Source organism: Mobula hypostoma, chromosome 6 (assembly GCF_963921235.1).
Source record: "Mobula hypostoma chromosome 6, sMobHyp1.1, whole genome shotgun sequence".
Lineage (NCBI taxonomy): Eukaryota > Metazoa > Chordata > Chondrichthyes > Myliobatiformes > Myliobatidae > Mobula > Mobula hypostoma.
In genome coordinates, this window is record NC_086102.1 from 176,081,204 (window position 1) to 176,098,817 (window position 17,614).

At 37.7% G+C, this 17,614-nt stretch overlaps 1 protein-coding gene across 2 annotated transcripts in view; it reads right to left on the bottom strand.

The window, feature by feature from the left end:
* Positions 1 to 434: 434 nt before the first annotated feature.
* The window catches only part of marchf7 (membrane-associated ring finger (C3HC4) 7), a 45,660-nt gene continuing 28,480 nt past the window's right edge, over positions 435 to 17,614 (bottom strand). The window contains exons 3-8 of one of the 2 annotated variants that reach the window (XM_063052312.1): positions 15,892 to 17,026; positions 9,825 to 9,997; positions 9,059 to 9,162; positions 8,646 to 8,756; positions 8,057 to 8,105; positions 435 to 1,123 (exon numbers count right to left, since the gene is read on the bottom strand). In XM_063052312.1, coding sequence (XP_062908382.1) covers positions 1,056 to 1,123; positions 8,057 to 8,105; positions 8,646 to 8,756; positions 9,059 to 9,162; positions 9,825 to 9,997; positions 15,892 to 17,026 — 1,640 coding nt within the window. In that variant the 3' untranslated portion in view covers positions 435 to 1,055. The remainder of the gene's footprint in view (positions 1,124 to 8,056; positions 8,106 to 8,645; positions 8,757 to 9,058; positions 9,163 to 9,824; positions 9,998 to 15,891; positions 17,027 to 17,614) is intronic. The other variant, XM_063052311.1, reaches the window with a different exon arrangement.

Below are 17,614 nucleotides of genomic sequence, written 5' to 3' on the forward strand. Positions count from 1 at the left end.
AGGTAATGAATGGGTTCCATTCAAAAGACAGAAAATACACTAAAAGCTATATGGTAACCATTCCGGCACAGTACCACAAAGAATTTCATTAAAAACAAGCACAAAAAGAAACAAATTACTGAAGTGAATATAGTGCCATCTTAATTTTGAATTCAATATTATGAATGATTGTTCTTAAGTAGGAGTGCACATAATAATTAAAATAAAATAATCAGACACTTAACCCAGGGATGGTCTACATTTTAAAGATTATAATCCAGTCTCCATAGCCAGCCTCTAAGTCATCAGATGCTGGGGTTTCAGTTCTCAGTCTCATTATGTTCTCCAATACAAAATCTCTTTTTTCATTTGTTCTTAAAACACTGTTTTCTAAATGTGTGCAGAATACTTATCTCTATGTAATGGAAATGTACCAATGCCATTCAGAAGTTGGAAAACCATTAAACAAGCTTGGAAATTTAATACTTCACACTTATTTATTCAGTTTATAAAGTTCAAACAATTTCGGTTTAGTACCTTTATGAAAACTGCAATTAAAAAAGGCTACAAGATTTTAACCTAGCATTTCCCCTTCAGGAAATGAATACATTTTATTTCATTAATCATTACTGAATACCCAGTTGTATCATTGATTAGTCATTTTAAGCAAAACAATGCTGCAATTTAAATAATTAGATTGTATACATTTTATGCAGGAAGCACACTTGCAGGAAACTTCCTCCTAAAATGTAGAAATTTCTGAAGAATTTTCACAACTTTCATCTCCAATTTGGGTTTGACATTTAAAGTCAAATTTTCATAGGCAAACAGCAGCTGTGCAGAACCTCAGCTGCCCAAGGACAGTGTTGCAAAGAGTCCTTTCTTCTTTGTTCATAATTATTACAAATAAAGCTTTAAAATGTTTATCAAATTATAAAGCCATTCACAAATTCACCCAGGTTCTCAGTATCTATTTGATATTCCACTAGCAATTTCAAGCAAAAGTCAAAAATGAATATAATGTTTTGCCTTTATATAAAGACTTGTTGTACTGGGATGCCCCTTCACAGATTCCATTAAGTAGAATTTCTTGGTGTTCTACTTTCAAATCTATCTTGTTCATCTTCAGAATCTTCATCTGTGGCTGTGAAAAATAATGAATTTTGGTACATAATGTAGTCTGATACACATGGAGAGAATTTGTAGGTTAAAAATTTGTGTACTACATTTCACTGATCAGCTTAAACTGACAATAACAAATTTTAAGACAATTCTATCTAAATTTCAAGAATGATTCCTGCACCCATGAAAAAGGTGATTAAATAGATTACTATAATATGGCAAAGATTAACCAACAGGCTCACTGCTCTTTGAAACCGTTTGAAACTTGCCATAACTTATTCACAGCTCATCCTAATAGTTCCAAAATTCCCCCATTTAAAACTATTTCCACTCATGCATTTAGGCAGGATATTCATCATCAAGTTTTTCAGCAAACTTGTGATATATTAGCCCCCTCAAAACAATGTACTTTGAATTTTAAAAAAACCTAAACATTCTTCTCCAAGAATAATCAGTTTCATCATGCAGCTGAATCCCTTCGTTATTAGATTTTCAGAAATCGAAAAATTTAGAAGCTTCAAGTCACCATTTGAAACATATCCCGGAGGAAAATCAGGCAGGATCTACAGAGGGATGAACAGTTGATATTTCAGACTGACAACCCTTCATCGTGATTGAAAAGGGAGGGTGAAGAGCCAAAAAACATAGGTGGCCAGGTGGGGGGGGGGGGGGGGGAAGGTGGGGTTTAGAGAGAAGTACAAGCTGACTTTACAAGACCAGGTGGGGGAGGGGGGGTTAGAAGATGAAGTAAGCAGCTGGGAGGTGATAATAAGAGGTAAAGGGCTGAAGGAGGAATGTGATAATAAAAGGGCAGTGGACAATGGAAAATTGGATTCAGCAATGGTTTAGCAAAAGACAGTAATGGTACATGGTTGTCTCAATGATTGGAGGCCTGTGACTAGCGGTATGCCACAGGAGGAGCTGGTGCTGGGACTGCTGTTAGTCATCTATATTAATGTGGTAAATGGGATCAGCAAATTTACAGATGATACCAAGTCTGGGGGAGTAGTGGACAGGGATAGGAGAGAAAAAAAAACAAAAGGGAACTAAAGCAGACACGTGAGGTATTGCATTTTGGGAGGACAAACCAGGGTAGGACTTGCACAATGTAAGACACCGAGGTGAGTTGTAGAACAAACAGAACCTGAGAATACAGATCCACAATTCCTAGAAAGTGGTGTCACAGGTGGATAGGGTCATAAAGACCTTTTGGCACATTGGGCTTTATAAATCAGAACACCCAGCACAGCAGTGGGATGTGAGGTTGAAGTTACACAGGACATTTAGGAGTCCATACTTCAAGTGCTGTGTGCAGTTCTGGTCACCTACCTACAGGAAAGATACCAATGAGACAGAGTGTGGAGAAGATTTACACGGATGTTGCCAGGACTTGAAGCTGAGTTTAGGGAAAGGTTAAACAGGTTAGGATTTTACTCCTTGGAGCATAGGAGAATGAGGGGACTACTTATATACAAAATTATGAGGGGTTTAGATACAGAAAATACACCAAGGCTTTCTCCTCCCCGGACACATGTTGGCTGAGACTAGTACGAGGTCATAAGCTTAGGGTGAAAGGGGAAATATTTAAGGGAACCAGAGGGGGAGCTTCTTCACTGAGGGTGGCGACAGTGTTCAACGAACTGCCAGCAGAAGTGGATGCGAGTTCAATTCCAAAATTTATGGAAAGCTTGGATAGGTATATTGATGAGAGGGTCATGGAGGGCTATAATCTGGATGTGAATACATGGGACTAGACATTAAAATGGTCAGCATGGACTAGATGGACAGAAGGGCCTGCTTCTGAGTTGTAGTGCACTGACAACAAGTGAATGAGTAAAGTGTTAATGGTGCTAAAACAATTAATGCAAATGAAGTGCAGCATCAAATTGAAGGATAAAGTATTCAGCTGACATTCTGGACAAAAATCAATGTTAATCCATCTTTTACAAGTCAGCAGGCTAAATAAACATTATATATCAGAACATCAGATTGCCTCAAAATTACTGCAGTATTGCATCATGCCATTTTGATGGGGAACCATTTTTAGTTTTTTTTAAGTATTATTTCATCCAAAGGTGTGTAAGATCTCAATGACCAGCAGTACATGAATGTCATGATGTCATGTAAAAACCAAAAGCCATTCCTCACTAAGAATCTAAATTAGTCCAAAAAAAAAATCAAAACCAAACTGCTGGAGGAACTAAGTTTCTTGCATTTCCCAGAAACACACTGTTCATCCAGCAGTTTCTTTTTGAAGACCAGAGTAGAGCATCTGCAGATTTTGTATCAATTAAATTCATCACCGGCCAGATTGATTTGCCCAGGTGTCAATGCGAATAGCGGTAGGGCCAGCTACGGATTGGAAAGCCCATCCTTGTACAATCTTTCCCCGAACCGTTAGGGATTCAGCAACCCATCAGCACACAAGTAGTAGTGCTCCCAGTGACATTCAATTTTGAGCTTCAGAGAATGGGCCACCAGATCTGTCTATTTCCTGACCTATCATTTCCTTACCAGCAATACATTGAATTCTGCTGTGCTAAGGCATTCCAAGCCTTTATATACTTTAAAAAAAAACCACAAGTTTCTATTCTATAGTAGCCCCTTAAAAAAAAGAAAGCCATGCATTATTCTGAACTGGGTCTCATTTCGTAAAACTAGCCTCTTTATAATCTGAGGTTTTGAAAACACATCTACATCAGGTCCTGGGAACTTCCTCAAATTAAAAAAAAATCAAGAATACAAAGAGTCTTCGTAGCTAGCTTCTTTGAACCCATTACACCATTCGATAATATCCTGAAGGTCCTTCTAACCCAAGTTTCCTTAACACCCTATTCAATGTCTGAAATTCTAATTGCTCCACCTACAGATTTTGAGCCACTGGAATTTTCTGAAAAAATTTCTTCAGTCAAAAGATAATCTTTATTCAAAAGACTCTGTAGAGATCCAGGCACTCTATCTAACCAACACTCCTTCCCAGCATCTCACAAACTTCAGCAAGCTCTACAGAATCAAGTGTATGCTTCCTCAGGTATGGATATTAGAACTAAACAATCTTCCAGTCATCTCAAAGGCCTGAACAGCTTCAGGGGAAGAAAAATCCTCATTTTTTCTCCAGTAAAAGCAAATCCACCATGTCCAATAGTTTATTTAATTGCAATTTTCTACATCAGCACTCCGATCATCTGTAGCCCATCATTTAATAGGATTTATTCAATCTTCATACCAAAAATCTCATTTTCCCAATACACTCTACCCATCAATGTTAATAAACTATCTTCACTATATCCTGTCAAAAACCATAATTTAAGTTTGGAAATGGACAAGAACCCAGCAATAACTAATAATGCATTACAAAGAGTCACTCTGTGCATTCTGAGTTTGATCCATTTATCCTTACTGTTTGAATTCTGTAAAATATTTGTCCATGTTATCTCCTGTTTCTCCCCCCCCCCCCAAAAAAAATAGTAGTTTAGGGTGAAAATGCACATAGAGAGGTAATTATCAGCTTTTAATTTCAGCAATATTCTTCTGTTTAATAGAAGTTGACAAAGAGTATGCCATATCATTTTTAAATGGGTGAAGATATGTTGGCTGACAGGTTCTGTATGCATGGTCAAATGTAGACATTATGAACATCGATAACAATACATCAGAGCTGTGACTAACAGAGTTACAATGCATTTCTAAACAGCCCTCACTTCTGTCAGGAGGATCAGGAAAGAAGTGACAACTTTCTTTGGTGGGGGGGGGGGAGAGACAAAGAGAGAAAAATAAGTTCAAACAGCCTTTGATTTGTTCACACACTTATAAATGGGAAAAGGAAAGCTTCCACATTCCTTTTGCCATTATGTCCAACACAGCACCAAATGCACAATCCACTTAGTAGGCAGCATCTTCAAACAGCTTACAGTTCTCTCCACAGAGATCATTCTACCAGTAAAATGCAAATGTCCCCAAATCAATGCTCAAGGTTGACATTTACATCTAGCCAGTCTACATTCCAACTCACAGATTCCTTCAATATTGTAACATTCAATGATTAATGTTCACATTGGTACTGTTGAACACAAATGTTTCCTATACAACTTGAAAGACCAAAACTATGTACCTGCTCCTTTAAACCACATTTTTGATATACTGTTTTTTAAAAGCAGCTTTTAGAAGAATTTTACAAATGTTTACCAATTCTTACTATTTTATGCAATCATTAACAGCTCTTCAGTCCTCTGACAAAAACTAACACTGAAGATGGTTTGAAATATCAGTAAAGTCTCCAGTACTTCCAGAATTTCAGTCATTCTGGTATACATTCATTCAACGCCAAATGGTTTTTCCACTTCTGGCTTTCGGGTATTTCAATGCAAACAGACAAATCTAATAAAACCTGTTATTTCATTTACCTTACCAGCAAATACTACTACGTAAATAAACAAGTTAGTGACCTACAGTACATAATTTACAAAATGCTGTCAAGCCGACACTTCCAGAATGATTCACGATTGGATTTTGTAAGTCGTATCAAGTAACTGCACTTGAAGCCTATAATTTGGAGAAACTTCTTGTAAATGGAAATCAATTTCACCACAAACTCCACTATAGAGTATACAAATGAGCAAGGCAAATAAAATTCAACTACATAGAAGAATCATTTCAATGCATATTCCAAACCAAAAGTTAACCTTAAAATGAAAAACCTTGAGAAAAAGCCTCATCTCACTCAAAATAACAAAACCCACAGAAACAAGAGCCTACAAATTTCAACGATTGCAGGATTATAATTGAGATATTATTTCTACTTCCAAGGCACTGATTGTGCTTCTATAACGCTAACTTTATAAGCTTCATGCTTTACTGAAGAATTTGTTGATAAGGTACCAACGTAGCACAACTTACAAAAAGAACGGAACAAGTTAGTCATCCAAATCCAGGACATTATATTTAAAGTCAATGCCACATATTGGAGTTGAGCAATATAAACTTGCCTTTCTCAATAATATTTTCCTTGCAGTTCAAAATTGAATAATCAAGTGTACATTTACAGCAGCAAAAACAACTGCCCCTGATGTGCAAGTTTAGATGATTGTCAAGCAACACGATCATGGAAGGTACTGTTGCTAGAACATTGCTGTTTATTTTTAAATCTGCATCAGTACACAGATTTTGAAGACTGTTCATCTCCAGACAAATTTTACCTATTGCTGCAATATGAAATGCATATATAGTCAAAGTTACATTAACTATCAAGCAAAAATTCTCTAGCAGTATTGACACTTCCTAATTACACTCCAGTACTACCATAAAACGCAACCCTAAAAGCCGGAATGCCCATAGAAAATCAAAGCAGAAAAAGAAATATTTTCTCCATGCACTGAACAATATTCTTCCTTCCTATCTATTAGTACATTTTAACCGGTCTATACCTTACTGCCATTGACACCTTTGAGTGTGGAGACAACTGAACAATGACAGTACACTTCAAACAGATTGCTGGAAGGGAAGCTTTTGAATGTATTGCTATCAAAAGTATCTTATACATGCAAGATATTCTTGGAACTCTTGATGTCTGTTTCAGAACAATTTCTCTGCCATTCCCCCCCCCCCCACACCAAGGGTTAACAATGTTCATTACTGGCCCAAGGAACAAACTTCAAAAAATCTGCCTTGCAGCATTTGCAGAACTGAGTCAAGACAGGTACAAGTTAGCAAGAATCAAGTTTCACAGGCAGGGAATGCTTAAAAAGCTGGTCTAAAAAGGAAGCAGAGCCTGTGGAGGATACATTTCACTGAATGTACATTTTCAATGAAGAAAAAATTGTGGGACAGTAAAACTCAAACCCACTGATGTATATTTATTACAAGATACTTAATACACACAAAAATCGATAAATGGCAAATATAAAAAGGACTTCATTAAAAGTGAGTTCTTTTTATTCAATTGCAATTATTTTTGCAATTTCTCTATAAGAGGTGCAGAAGAAAGACTTGTTTGGAAATTAGCCTATTAGCAACAATAAGGTCAGGATAATTCTATGCAAATACTGCATATGAAGTATGTACAAGGTTCAAACAATCAAGTGAAAGATACAATTTCAAATCCTTTATCAACATCAGATAGGCTGAAATTCCTACATTTTAGTGAGCAGCAGCAGAATGTGGGACTATGGGAATAAAAGATGATTTTCAGATCAAAGACTTGCAGCCATAAAAGATGTTTAAAACAAAGGATGGTAGCAGCCAGTGAAAACAGACGATGCACTGGATGTATAAAATTATGCAGTGCATGGTATCGCATTATGGAGCATTTCATATTGAGGAAGAAGGACCAAGGATGGCATAGACATCGGGTACTAAATAGCACTTCGGTGCTTCAATTAACTTAGAAATGAGGAAAGGGAATTTTTTTTTTATTAAAGTGTTGCAGTATGATTTAGGAGGTATGCTCAATTATCTTGCCTATCTAACCATGATTCTTATTACAGTAAATGAAACTTAGTAACATCATGGACTACCTTATTAAAGCTGGCATTTAAACTATTGATGCATATATCACTTGAACAACATTGGCCATTTTGTTACCCCCCACACGCCCCCTGCCCTAAGAGGTGACGATTTGATGGTGTTTAAATAGATTCTTCTGATACTGTAACAAATTTTGGAAAACTAAAGGGCATCCAATATACTGGGAACTGCAGCAATGTGGGAAACTTAAATCAGCTGTTCACAAAGATTTAAAAAAAAATCTGAAGTGGCCCTGTTATCCGTTCAGTTTTAAAGATTCTTTTAACCCTCATATATGATAACTTTTACATTCCAAAAAAAAGCATTTTGTCTGAGATTTATTTGCAATTTCAATGTGAACAGTTTTAATAGTTTATAATTAAGAGCACATTCCGAAAGGGCACAAAGCACTGGATTGCCCAAGTTAGGGCATATGGGCATCCGAGAAACCTACTTTCAAGATCTTGTATGTGCTGCTGAAGGGTTCTTGCCAAGTGGATGAACTGAAAGCAAAAAGTGGACAATGTCAAAACCATATATCTTCACCCTTTGTACCGAAAGGGTGGAGGGAAAACTCAGAAGCATAATATCATCCTGCTGGTAAATATTCTTGTACAGTTCTGTCATGTCCAATTAAAAAGTTCAAAACTACAACCATACACCAAACATGAAGAATGGACAAAGCATTCTCTAACACAGAAACTGCACTAGTTCAAAGACTGAAATAGACAATTAATTGCATTTTAGTGAAGTGAAAGGGTTGTAAAACAGAGCTATCAAATAAACTTGTTTTTTGTATTTCAATTTTTAAAAATAATTAAAGGACTGGTTGCTCTCCTAGCATTCCAGATGGATTTTCTAAATATTGATCCACAATGAGAAAACACTTAAACATCCTGATTACAAGTTTACTTCCAATTTGATAATATTAATGAAACAGTTTACATGCAGATGGTGGCTAGTTTAATGCCAAGCTTAATAACCAAATGCACTGAAGTTACATCATTTAGATATGTCGACAATCTATTATAGCTCATGCTCACCTGAAGTCTGGTCCTTGATTCACTTGTGCCACCCATTATCTCAGAAAATCTCTGCTCGCACAGATGAAGTAAAAGAACAAGGTAAAGACCAGAACTGATATTACGCTGTGCCTAAAATCATAAAAAGTACAAATGGTTATGAAAATTTCAGTTCAGAGCAACCCATTTTCTTCTGCAGATGTGTTACATTTTGACCATACAAATGATAACATTCTAATACCTTAGTGAAGAGTTAACTAGTTTGGTTCCTCTGTTTTGACAATTGCCCTTTACAAAGTTTCCAATAAACTGCTAAAATTACGTTGTTTCATGGACAACTATATTCCAAAAAAAGCACAGCTTAAAGCCTCAAGCAGTGTACCATTTGAACAATATCCTAGAAATGAGAAACATCTGTTTAAAAGCTCAGACACCTGTTCATGGGTTCTATACAATTCATGAACATCAAAATCTTCCAAATCCAGCTGCAACTTTTCCTTGCACAATTCACATGTGATGACAGCAGTCAAATCAGCACCTGCAATAAATTCAACAAACAATATCCATTTATCTCACATCTTTCCCATTTATCATGTTTACCATTCACAATGTGTAAATAATTGCTCTAGTCAACTTACTCTAATGGGTCCGCTTCGCAAGTTTAAATACATTTCTTGCCCATGAAAAGACTGCATCGGGAGGCAAACCTCCCAGCCCCGCTATCTAACTACACATTTTCTTTAAGTGGCATTGTGTTTCATTGAGTCCACTTGTATAAATTTAGAAGCTGGTTAAATCAGTTATTCTGAATCAAGAGAAAATTCTGAATTTTTTTTTCCATCTGGCTCCTGTAAACAACTAGACCAATGGTAGAAATTTGTTCCTTCTCCATTTCCCAGTGAAAGGCAATCTCCTTAATTGCTACCAATAACAGTGCTCTATAACCCACTATTTTACTTTACATTTTAATGTGGAAGGTTTAATTCCAGCTAGTTTTTTTTTGAGAGATCTGAGAACTTGGAGGTAAAAAACAGGTGAAAAGAATCCAAATTTCAACTTTATTAGATCAGGGAAGGAACAAAACTTTGAGAGTTAAAATTTCAAAATCTCATGGTATTACCAAATATACCATCTACTCCCGAGTTTCATCACACAGAATTTCATGGCACTCTTCACAAGTCACTAAGATGCCCACTTTACCTGAATTTATTTTGGATTGCAACCATTTCTTTATACATTCCTGATGAACATATTGCAAGCTGCCAGTGCAATTGCATGGTTTTAGTAAAGGATTAGATGATGTTGATCTAGCTCCGACTTGGCAAATCCGACAAATATCTTCTTCGTCATCATCAGAATCTTCTAAAAGTAAACTACAAAAATTACACTTTAAATTTCATTCCATTTTTGATTCATTGGCAGCAAGGGCTGCAGCAATAGTATATATATATTTTTTTTTAAATGACAATTCACTCTAAATTACCACTTTTACAATTTTCCTTTCCACATATTACATGGTTTTGTTGTTTATATTGGGTTCTAGAGGTGCTGTTCATTTCACATACAATTTAATTTTGTATTAACATCACTTCTTGTATGTGTAAGGGGCTTTCGACTTTTATGTTACTGCGGAGGCTAATTAAAATGGCGTCTTTGTTATGTTAATATGGGGAATGTGGCTTTGTTGTGTTAAACGCTGAGAAAGTTTGCGCTAGCAGCTTGTTTTGGTTTAGAGAGTGATAAGAGGGTGCGATTAACCAATTGGGATAGTTGTTATGGTCTTGGTGTATTTGAAGATACTGTATGCGCGGGGTTTTGGGGCAGAAAGCGGGACAGCGAGACAGAGGATGGATGAGGTGCTGTGATGTCCGCTAACGGGGTCGGACCCCGAGGAGGGTGTTCAGCGAGGAGACGGAGACGGACTCGTGTGGAGCGTCTGGTCGACCACCGTTGTTGGTCCCAGGTGGCCGGTCAAGGTGGTCCGAGGGGTCGCAGGGTGAAGAGAAGGTCCTTGAGCTCCAACTGTTTTGTGCACGAAGAGAGATAAGTGTGGCGCCTTTTATTTTCCTTTTATATTTTATTCTCTCTTAATTATATAGTTCCAGTAATATCTATAAACTGTATATCATTTAATTGCATCTGGTGTATTGTCTGTTATTTGGGCGGGATGGGGTACCTCACACAGCATCCAAACAAACTATTACCCAGTTTGGCGGGGCCGAGGCTGTTTCCCTAGACGACAGCAAGCCGAGCAACCCTGAGGGTGGCTGGGGGGGTGCTACATATGAAGATATACCTGTATCTATATTTCAGTTCCTGTGCAGGTTAATTTGGATTCAACTTCAAACACACATTGGAAAGACATCCACCTCCATTCTCTACATGCCCTTGAAACAGCAATATCTGAGTCTTAAGTTTTGTTAATATTGATAAACATTTCATAGACATGTTTTGAAGTACTATGTTTATTGTTTATCATTAAGATATTATTACACCATGAGTTTACTTGTTTACAGAGCATAGTCATGGAGTGTTGCATGTGCGTATTTCCCCGGTTAACACCGATCACGAGAATTAACAGGTACACAATTCTGTACTGATTGAATTTAATACATATTTTATTTAACTTTCTACAGTTTCACAAGTCAACTCTCCTTAAAAAACCCCGAAGAAAGCCGTTGTCTCGGGTGATTTTTGACTAAGTGCTTAACTCGCTGCCTAGCTTTGCACATCAGCACTGAGGGCAGTAGAATTGTATTTATTTTTCTACTATAAACTGGAATATATCATAACCATAAAAATGATTAGAAAAACCAATTTTATAAATGATGAGATATTTTGGATACGTTACAAAACTGCTTCAGTGGCATCATTTATGAAACCTCCAGATGTAATGAAAGCAGTCTCTTGTTCAACTCAATTTATAAAATAGATAGAATACCAACTAGATTTGACAGAGCAGTTGTGGAAATCATTTGAGAAAGCTGGACCATTATACTTGAGTAACATCCTAGTAAAGGTTTCACTGCTAACAGTGTTTGGGTTGTTAGAGAGATAAGGGGTGCTTAGGAATGTAGGCCATTCCAATCTGGAGAAAAGGCCAAGCAAGCATTTTTTTTTGTGCCTGACACTGGTGGAGATTTTTACCCCCCCCCCGGCAGAAAATGAAGAGTGAAGATGCTAGAGTGGACCAGTTGCAGGATTCAATGGAGCCAAGGTGCAGGAATCTACTGGGGATCAGTGACTTTTGGAAGATTTGAGCTCCAACCTATGTATATTTGACTGTTTATTAATTATAATGGGCCCTTTTAGTCCCCCCCCCTTTCTTTGCTCTACTAACTCTTTTGTTAAGATAATATTCATAAATACACTTTAAAAAATTGTATGCGATCTGTTATTTCCTGCGCTGAGCTGTAACAGGGTATTACAGTATTCACACAAACCGGGGCCTGGGTGGGCAAGACATCTCAATTTCATGGATTTAGCAGGAACACAGTGTGTCCTAAAACGTATGAGGCTGGAGAAAGGTGAGTTTCACAGCACTGAGTTGGGAGACTGCCAGCGAGGGCTAACAAGCCATTTCCTGAGACACCTGGGAAGAATGTCAGTTTCACCTGCATTTCCATTAAAGACCAAAGTGGCAACACCTGTAATCCCAAGATCAGGAAATAGCTTTCAACCAAGAGAAAAATTTAGAAGGCAGGAATTGAGGAAGTAATTGTTCAATCCTTGCTCCTCCCCCACCACCTTTCTTTCTTTTCCTGAAACGCCAACTATTCCTTTCCATGGATGCTGCTTGATCTGCTGAGTTCCTCTGGCATTTTATGTATGTTATTCTGGATTTCCAGCATCTGGAGAATCTCATGCATTTAGGAATTGAGGTATTTCAAAATACAATCAACCCAGGAAACTTCAGAACTTCACTTCTTTCACACAACTGCTTAGTTTTTGTATTCACAGATTCTCTTTCTGCCAAGGTCACCAAGGAATGAAAAAAGCTCCTGAGCAACAGTACTGTTGTCAATCCTTGCAATATGATAATTTCTCCTCTGATGTTATTATTAAAAAAACATTTCTGAATATTCTATTAAACTACAAAACTGACAGCCATATTCTAAAACTTAAAAAATACATGTTACTACCCTGGGTGTTACTATGAGGAATATGTATATTTGAAGAAGAATCATAATCTGGGCATTGTAAAAGGTCTCACAAAAATACAAAGGACTGGGAATGGAGTGAAAGCAAGGCAGAGCAGGACAGAGTGCTGCTCATGACAGTCTCAGAAAGTTGAAAGACTGCTAATATACCAGAAGAGGTCCAAAAACATATCTGGTATCTGTTACATTTAAAGTGTACCAATTTTCCTTAGAAATCCACTCCATAAGAAGGGAAGATGGCAAAAGAAAGGATATTATAGACCAGTTAGCCTAATCTCAGTGGTTGGGAAAATGTTAAGAGTCCATTATCAAGGATGAGGTTTCAGGGTACTTGGAGACCAATGATAAAACAAATCAAAGTCAGCATGGTTTCCGTAAAGGGAAACCTTACCTGACAAATTTGTTAACAGTTCTTCAAGGAAGTAACAAGCAGAGTGGACAAAAGACAGGCAGTGGAGATTTTCAGAAGGCGTTTGATAAGCTGCTCAACAAGATAAAATCCTATGGCATTACAGAAAAGATACTGACATGGAAAGAGGAACGGCTGACAGGCAGGAAGCAGCAATTGGGGAATAAGGGGGACCTTTTCTGGTTGGCTGCCAGGGACTAGTGGCGTTCCTCAGCAGGTCAGTATTGGGACAGCTACTCTTCACATTGTTTGTCAGTGATTTAAATCATGGAATTGATGGCTTTGTGGCAATGTTTGCAGATGATACAAAGATAGGTGGAAGGGGTAGGTAGTCCTGAGCAAGAAATGCAACTGGAGCAGGACTTAAGACAAATTGGAAGAATGGGCAAAAATGTGGAAGATGGAATACAATGTTGGGAAATGTATGATGATGCATTTTGGTAACAGGAACAAAAATGCAGACTATCATCTAAATAGAGAACAGGTTCAAACATTAGAGGTGCAGAAGGACTTAAGAGGCCTCACGCATGATTCCCAGAAAGTGAATTTACAGGTTGGGTCTGTGGTAAAGAAGGCAAATGCAAAGTTGCTATTTATTTCAAGGGGAATAGAATATAAAAGCAAGGAGATAATGCTGAGCCTTTACAAGACAGGCTGCACTTGGGAGTATCGTCAACAGTTTTGGGCCCAAATCGCAGAAAGGATGTGTTGTCATTGGAGAGAGACCGGAGGAGGTTCATGAGGATTATTCCAGGAATGAAGGGGTAACATACGAGGAGCATCTGGCAGCTCTGAGCCTGTACTCACTGGAATTTAGAAAAATGTGGGGGAGGGGGAAATCTCAGTGAAAGCTACCAAATGTTGAAAGGACTCGATAAGATGGAAGTGGAGAGAATGTTTTCTCTGGTGGGTATGTCCAGAAACATAGAAAATCTACAGCACAATACAGGCCCTTCAGCCCACAGTGCTGTGCCGAACATGTACTTGCTTTAGAAATTACCTCGGGTTACCCATAGCCCTCTATTTTTCTAAGCTCCATGTATCTATCCAGGAGTTTCTTAAAAGTCTCTATTGTATCTGCAATAAAGGGCACAGCCTCAAAATTGAGGGGCAACCCTTTAGAACAGAGGCAAGGAGGAATTTATTTTATATATATATATATTAAGCCAGAGAGTAGAGAATCTGTGGAATACTCTGCCACAGACAGCTGTGGAGGCCAAGACCGCAGATATATTTCAAGCAAAAATTGATAGTTTTCTGATTAGTCAGGGCATCAAAGGTCATGACAAAAAGGCAGTTGTGTGTGGGATCCGGGATCAGGCCTGATGGAATGGCTGCGCAGACACAATGAGCTAAATGGCCTAATTCTGCTCCCACGTCTTACAGTTTAACTCAAATACACCTTAAAAGTCACCAATTCAACTCGTACTGCAAGCTATGTGTGATCTGCCCAAGAAATTTTCTGTAAACTCAACTTATTGAATGCATATCATTCAATACAGCATACCCCATTTCAGGTATGTACAGAGAATCAAAGTGCAATATTTTCCAGTTGAAAACGATGCCACTTTTATTGGGACCCTGCATTCTTAGAGAGTCATATTGTCATTGATTAATATGCAAGCAATGATGCAGCTTGTCAGAATTACTGACTAAACTTATAAATTATAACCCAGAGTTTGGTAGGGAGGACTGCATTTCTCGTGCCTAGGTCAAATACAAATATCAATAAGGAACTGATTTTTGGATTTTCTGATTTTCCAGCAGTCATTTAATCAATTATTGGATTTATTCAGTATGCCCGAAAGAAAACGAATCACAGGGCTGTAAATGGTGACATATGAACTTAGATAATAAACTTACTTTGAAAAGATCAGGCTACATGCCTTTCTTCCTCCAAAAGTCATCCAAATATGCATTAATTTAATATTCAAATAGATCTTATTGTATCATTTTCTTGTACCATTTAAGCTCAAAACCTCCTAAAGGTGGCAGGTAGAGCTTCCCTCCCATTGTTCAAGCAAGCCAGGTTATATTGCAACTTCTAGTGCTGTGAATAGTGTGTACATTCTGAAAAAATACATTGTTTCCTTCAGTTGGTCCAGTTTCCTTCTACATCCCAAAAAAAATGGAGGGGGGAGAAGAGGATGTGCACGTGCGCAGGATACATGGAAGAGAGTACACGGAAAGACTCAAATGGGCTGGTAAAAAAAAAGGAACAGTTTGAGTTCTTGTGCTTCCAATTCCATGAACCAAAACAGCCAGGAAAGATTAATAGGCCATTCAGTGTCCGTGGAAAGAGAAACAGGTAACATTTTGAGTTTGGGATTCTGTAGAATGGAGTAATAAAGGGTCTTGACATGAAACTTCCACATAGCTTCTCTTTCCCTTACTGAGTTCATCCCCTGCCACCCCAAACATTTGTTGTTTTTATTTCAAATTTCTAGCTCTCTTTTTAAAATCTTCATCGCCAAGGGACTTTGGATTGCAGTCGCGTTCTGAGGAGATGTGAGGAACAAAGACATTCACTTTTTCTCCAGCAGCATGTCCTTTCCATTTCAATTTTTTTTCCAGGAATTTTTGATCATTCTTCCTTTAATTCTCTACTTAAAAGCCACTCAATATAAATGGAATACAAGAACAGATCAACAAATGAACATTTATGAAACTGTTTCTATTGAAATGCAGTAAAGTATACCTTTCTTGTATTTTTCTGAGTTTTTCTGGATCCTTTGAAGATGTACTTGCATTTTGCTGTTTCTCTTGCTCAGAATGCCCTCTGGTTGGATGTACGAAGTCTACTGCTATCAGAACATCAGAGAAATCATGTTCTGGGCCACATGGCATAGAAAGGCAAATGAAAGAATTGGACAAGACTTCTCTAAATTCTGCAGTATTTCTTGTTTGAAAAGTTTCTGGCGCTGCATTTCGAGTGGAGCTGCCTGCAATAGGTGAAGGCAAACCACTAAAAGGTGGTGCTGCAGCACCACGAACAACATCTGATTGCTCGCTGCTCGAATTCTGAAATGTCCCAACTGCTCTTTGAGGAGTTGGCAACTTATCTTCCCTGGCTTCATTTAAGACACAACTGGATGCTGCAGTTCCATCCCTTCCTTCTCTTCTGGAAAGAGCATATCTACTTTGTAGTGAAGATAACCACGAACTAGTATTGCTATTTTCTGAATCATCTGGACTTAAGTTTTCTTGACCCATAGTGAAGTTCTGAGATCGCAAAACAGTTGATGGTCCTGGTCTTCTCCATCTCAAAAATCCGAATCCCTCAGAAGTTTCAGGGGACTGATTCTGGGAGAAGTTATTAACAGCTCTGCCAATGGTAGTAGCCTGTGCCAAATTTTCAGGCCTCTCACCACATGATGCATTATTAGATTGCTGAAAAGTATTCGCCCTTTCAAGAGACCTTGTACTTGAATGACCCCAATTAGAGATTCGACTGCCAGAGAAAGTTGAAGACATGCTGGATGCCAGACGAGACAATAGCTGTCTAGGTCTACACCTGCTATTAGAAGATTCTGATGCAAAATTATTTAGGGGCCTTGAATGTAATAGAGAAGTATTTCTTTCAGATTCAGAAGTTTCAGCTCTGTGCATGAAACCACCTTCTGCACTCCTTTGCATTACTCCAACACCAGTTGAACAACTGTTGCTGTCAAAAGATCTGGAAGAATTTCTGGAATCTCTAGAGAACGCAGATGGACTGCCTGAAGATGAAGAAAGTGCTTGACTTAAGCTGGATGTGGTACGCCGTAAAGATCCAAGCAATGTCTCTCTTGGTCTTGCACCTTGTGCATATGATGATAAAACTCTTCCAAAACCTATGAAAAATAAAAATATTCAAGCAATAATTGAAAATACATTTTCAGAAAAAGGTTTAAATATTTAAAACAGGTCTTTGTACCAGATATTCAGTTAGCAGAACAAAACCCAAAATCTATTTAGTTAATAATATTAAATTTTATGGTTACAGCAGTAACATTGCCATGTTGGTTAACAAGGTTTTGATAGCTAAAGGGAATAAGTTGCTATTTTCTCCAGTTAATCCAGCATGTATTACAACACAATTAATTTTAAGTCTGATATGTTGGTTATCCAAGTGAGGAACTCTTCTGTACAATTCAGGACACTGACACACACCTCAAATACTAAATCCTGCAAAGCAATCAAGATGTTTTTTTGAATATTAGAAGGTTTCACCTCTCTTATTGCCATAATATAGGTACGCCTTTGATACTCTAAGGGTCCAGATTTGATCTGCAACCTATGCTATTGATGAGTTAATTCAGGAGCTGATACTGAACATTTGCAACAGCGTAAATGGGTTTTCAACTTTAGACAGTCACCTTGTAGATAACAATCAAAGACAAAGTCTTTGTTGAAAATTCTATGTACAAAAAAAGTTCCTA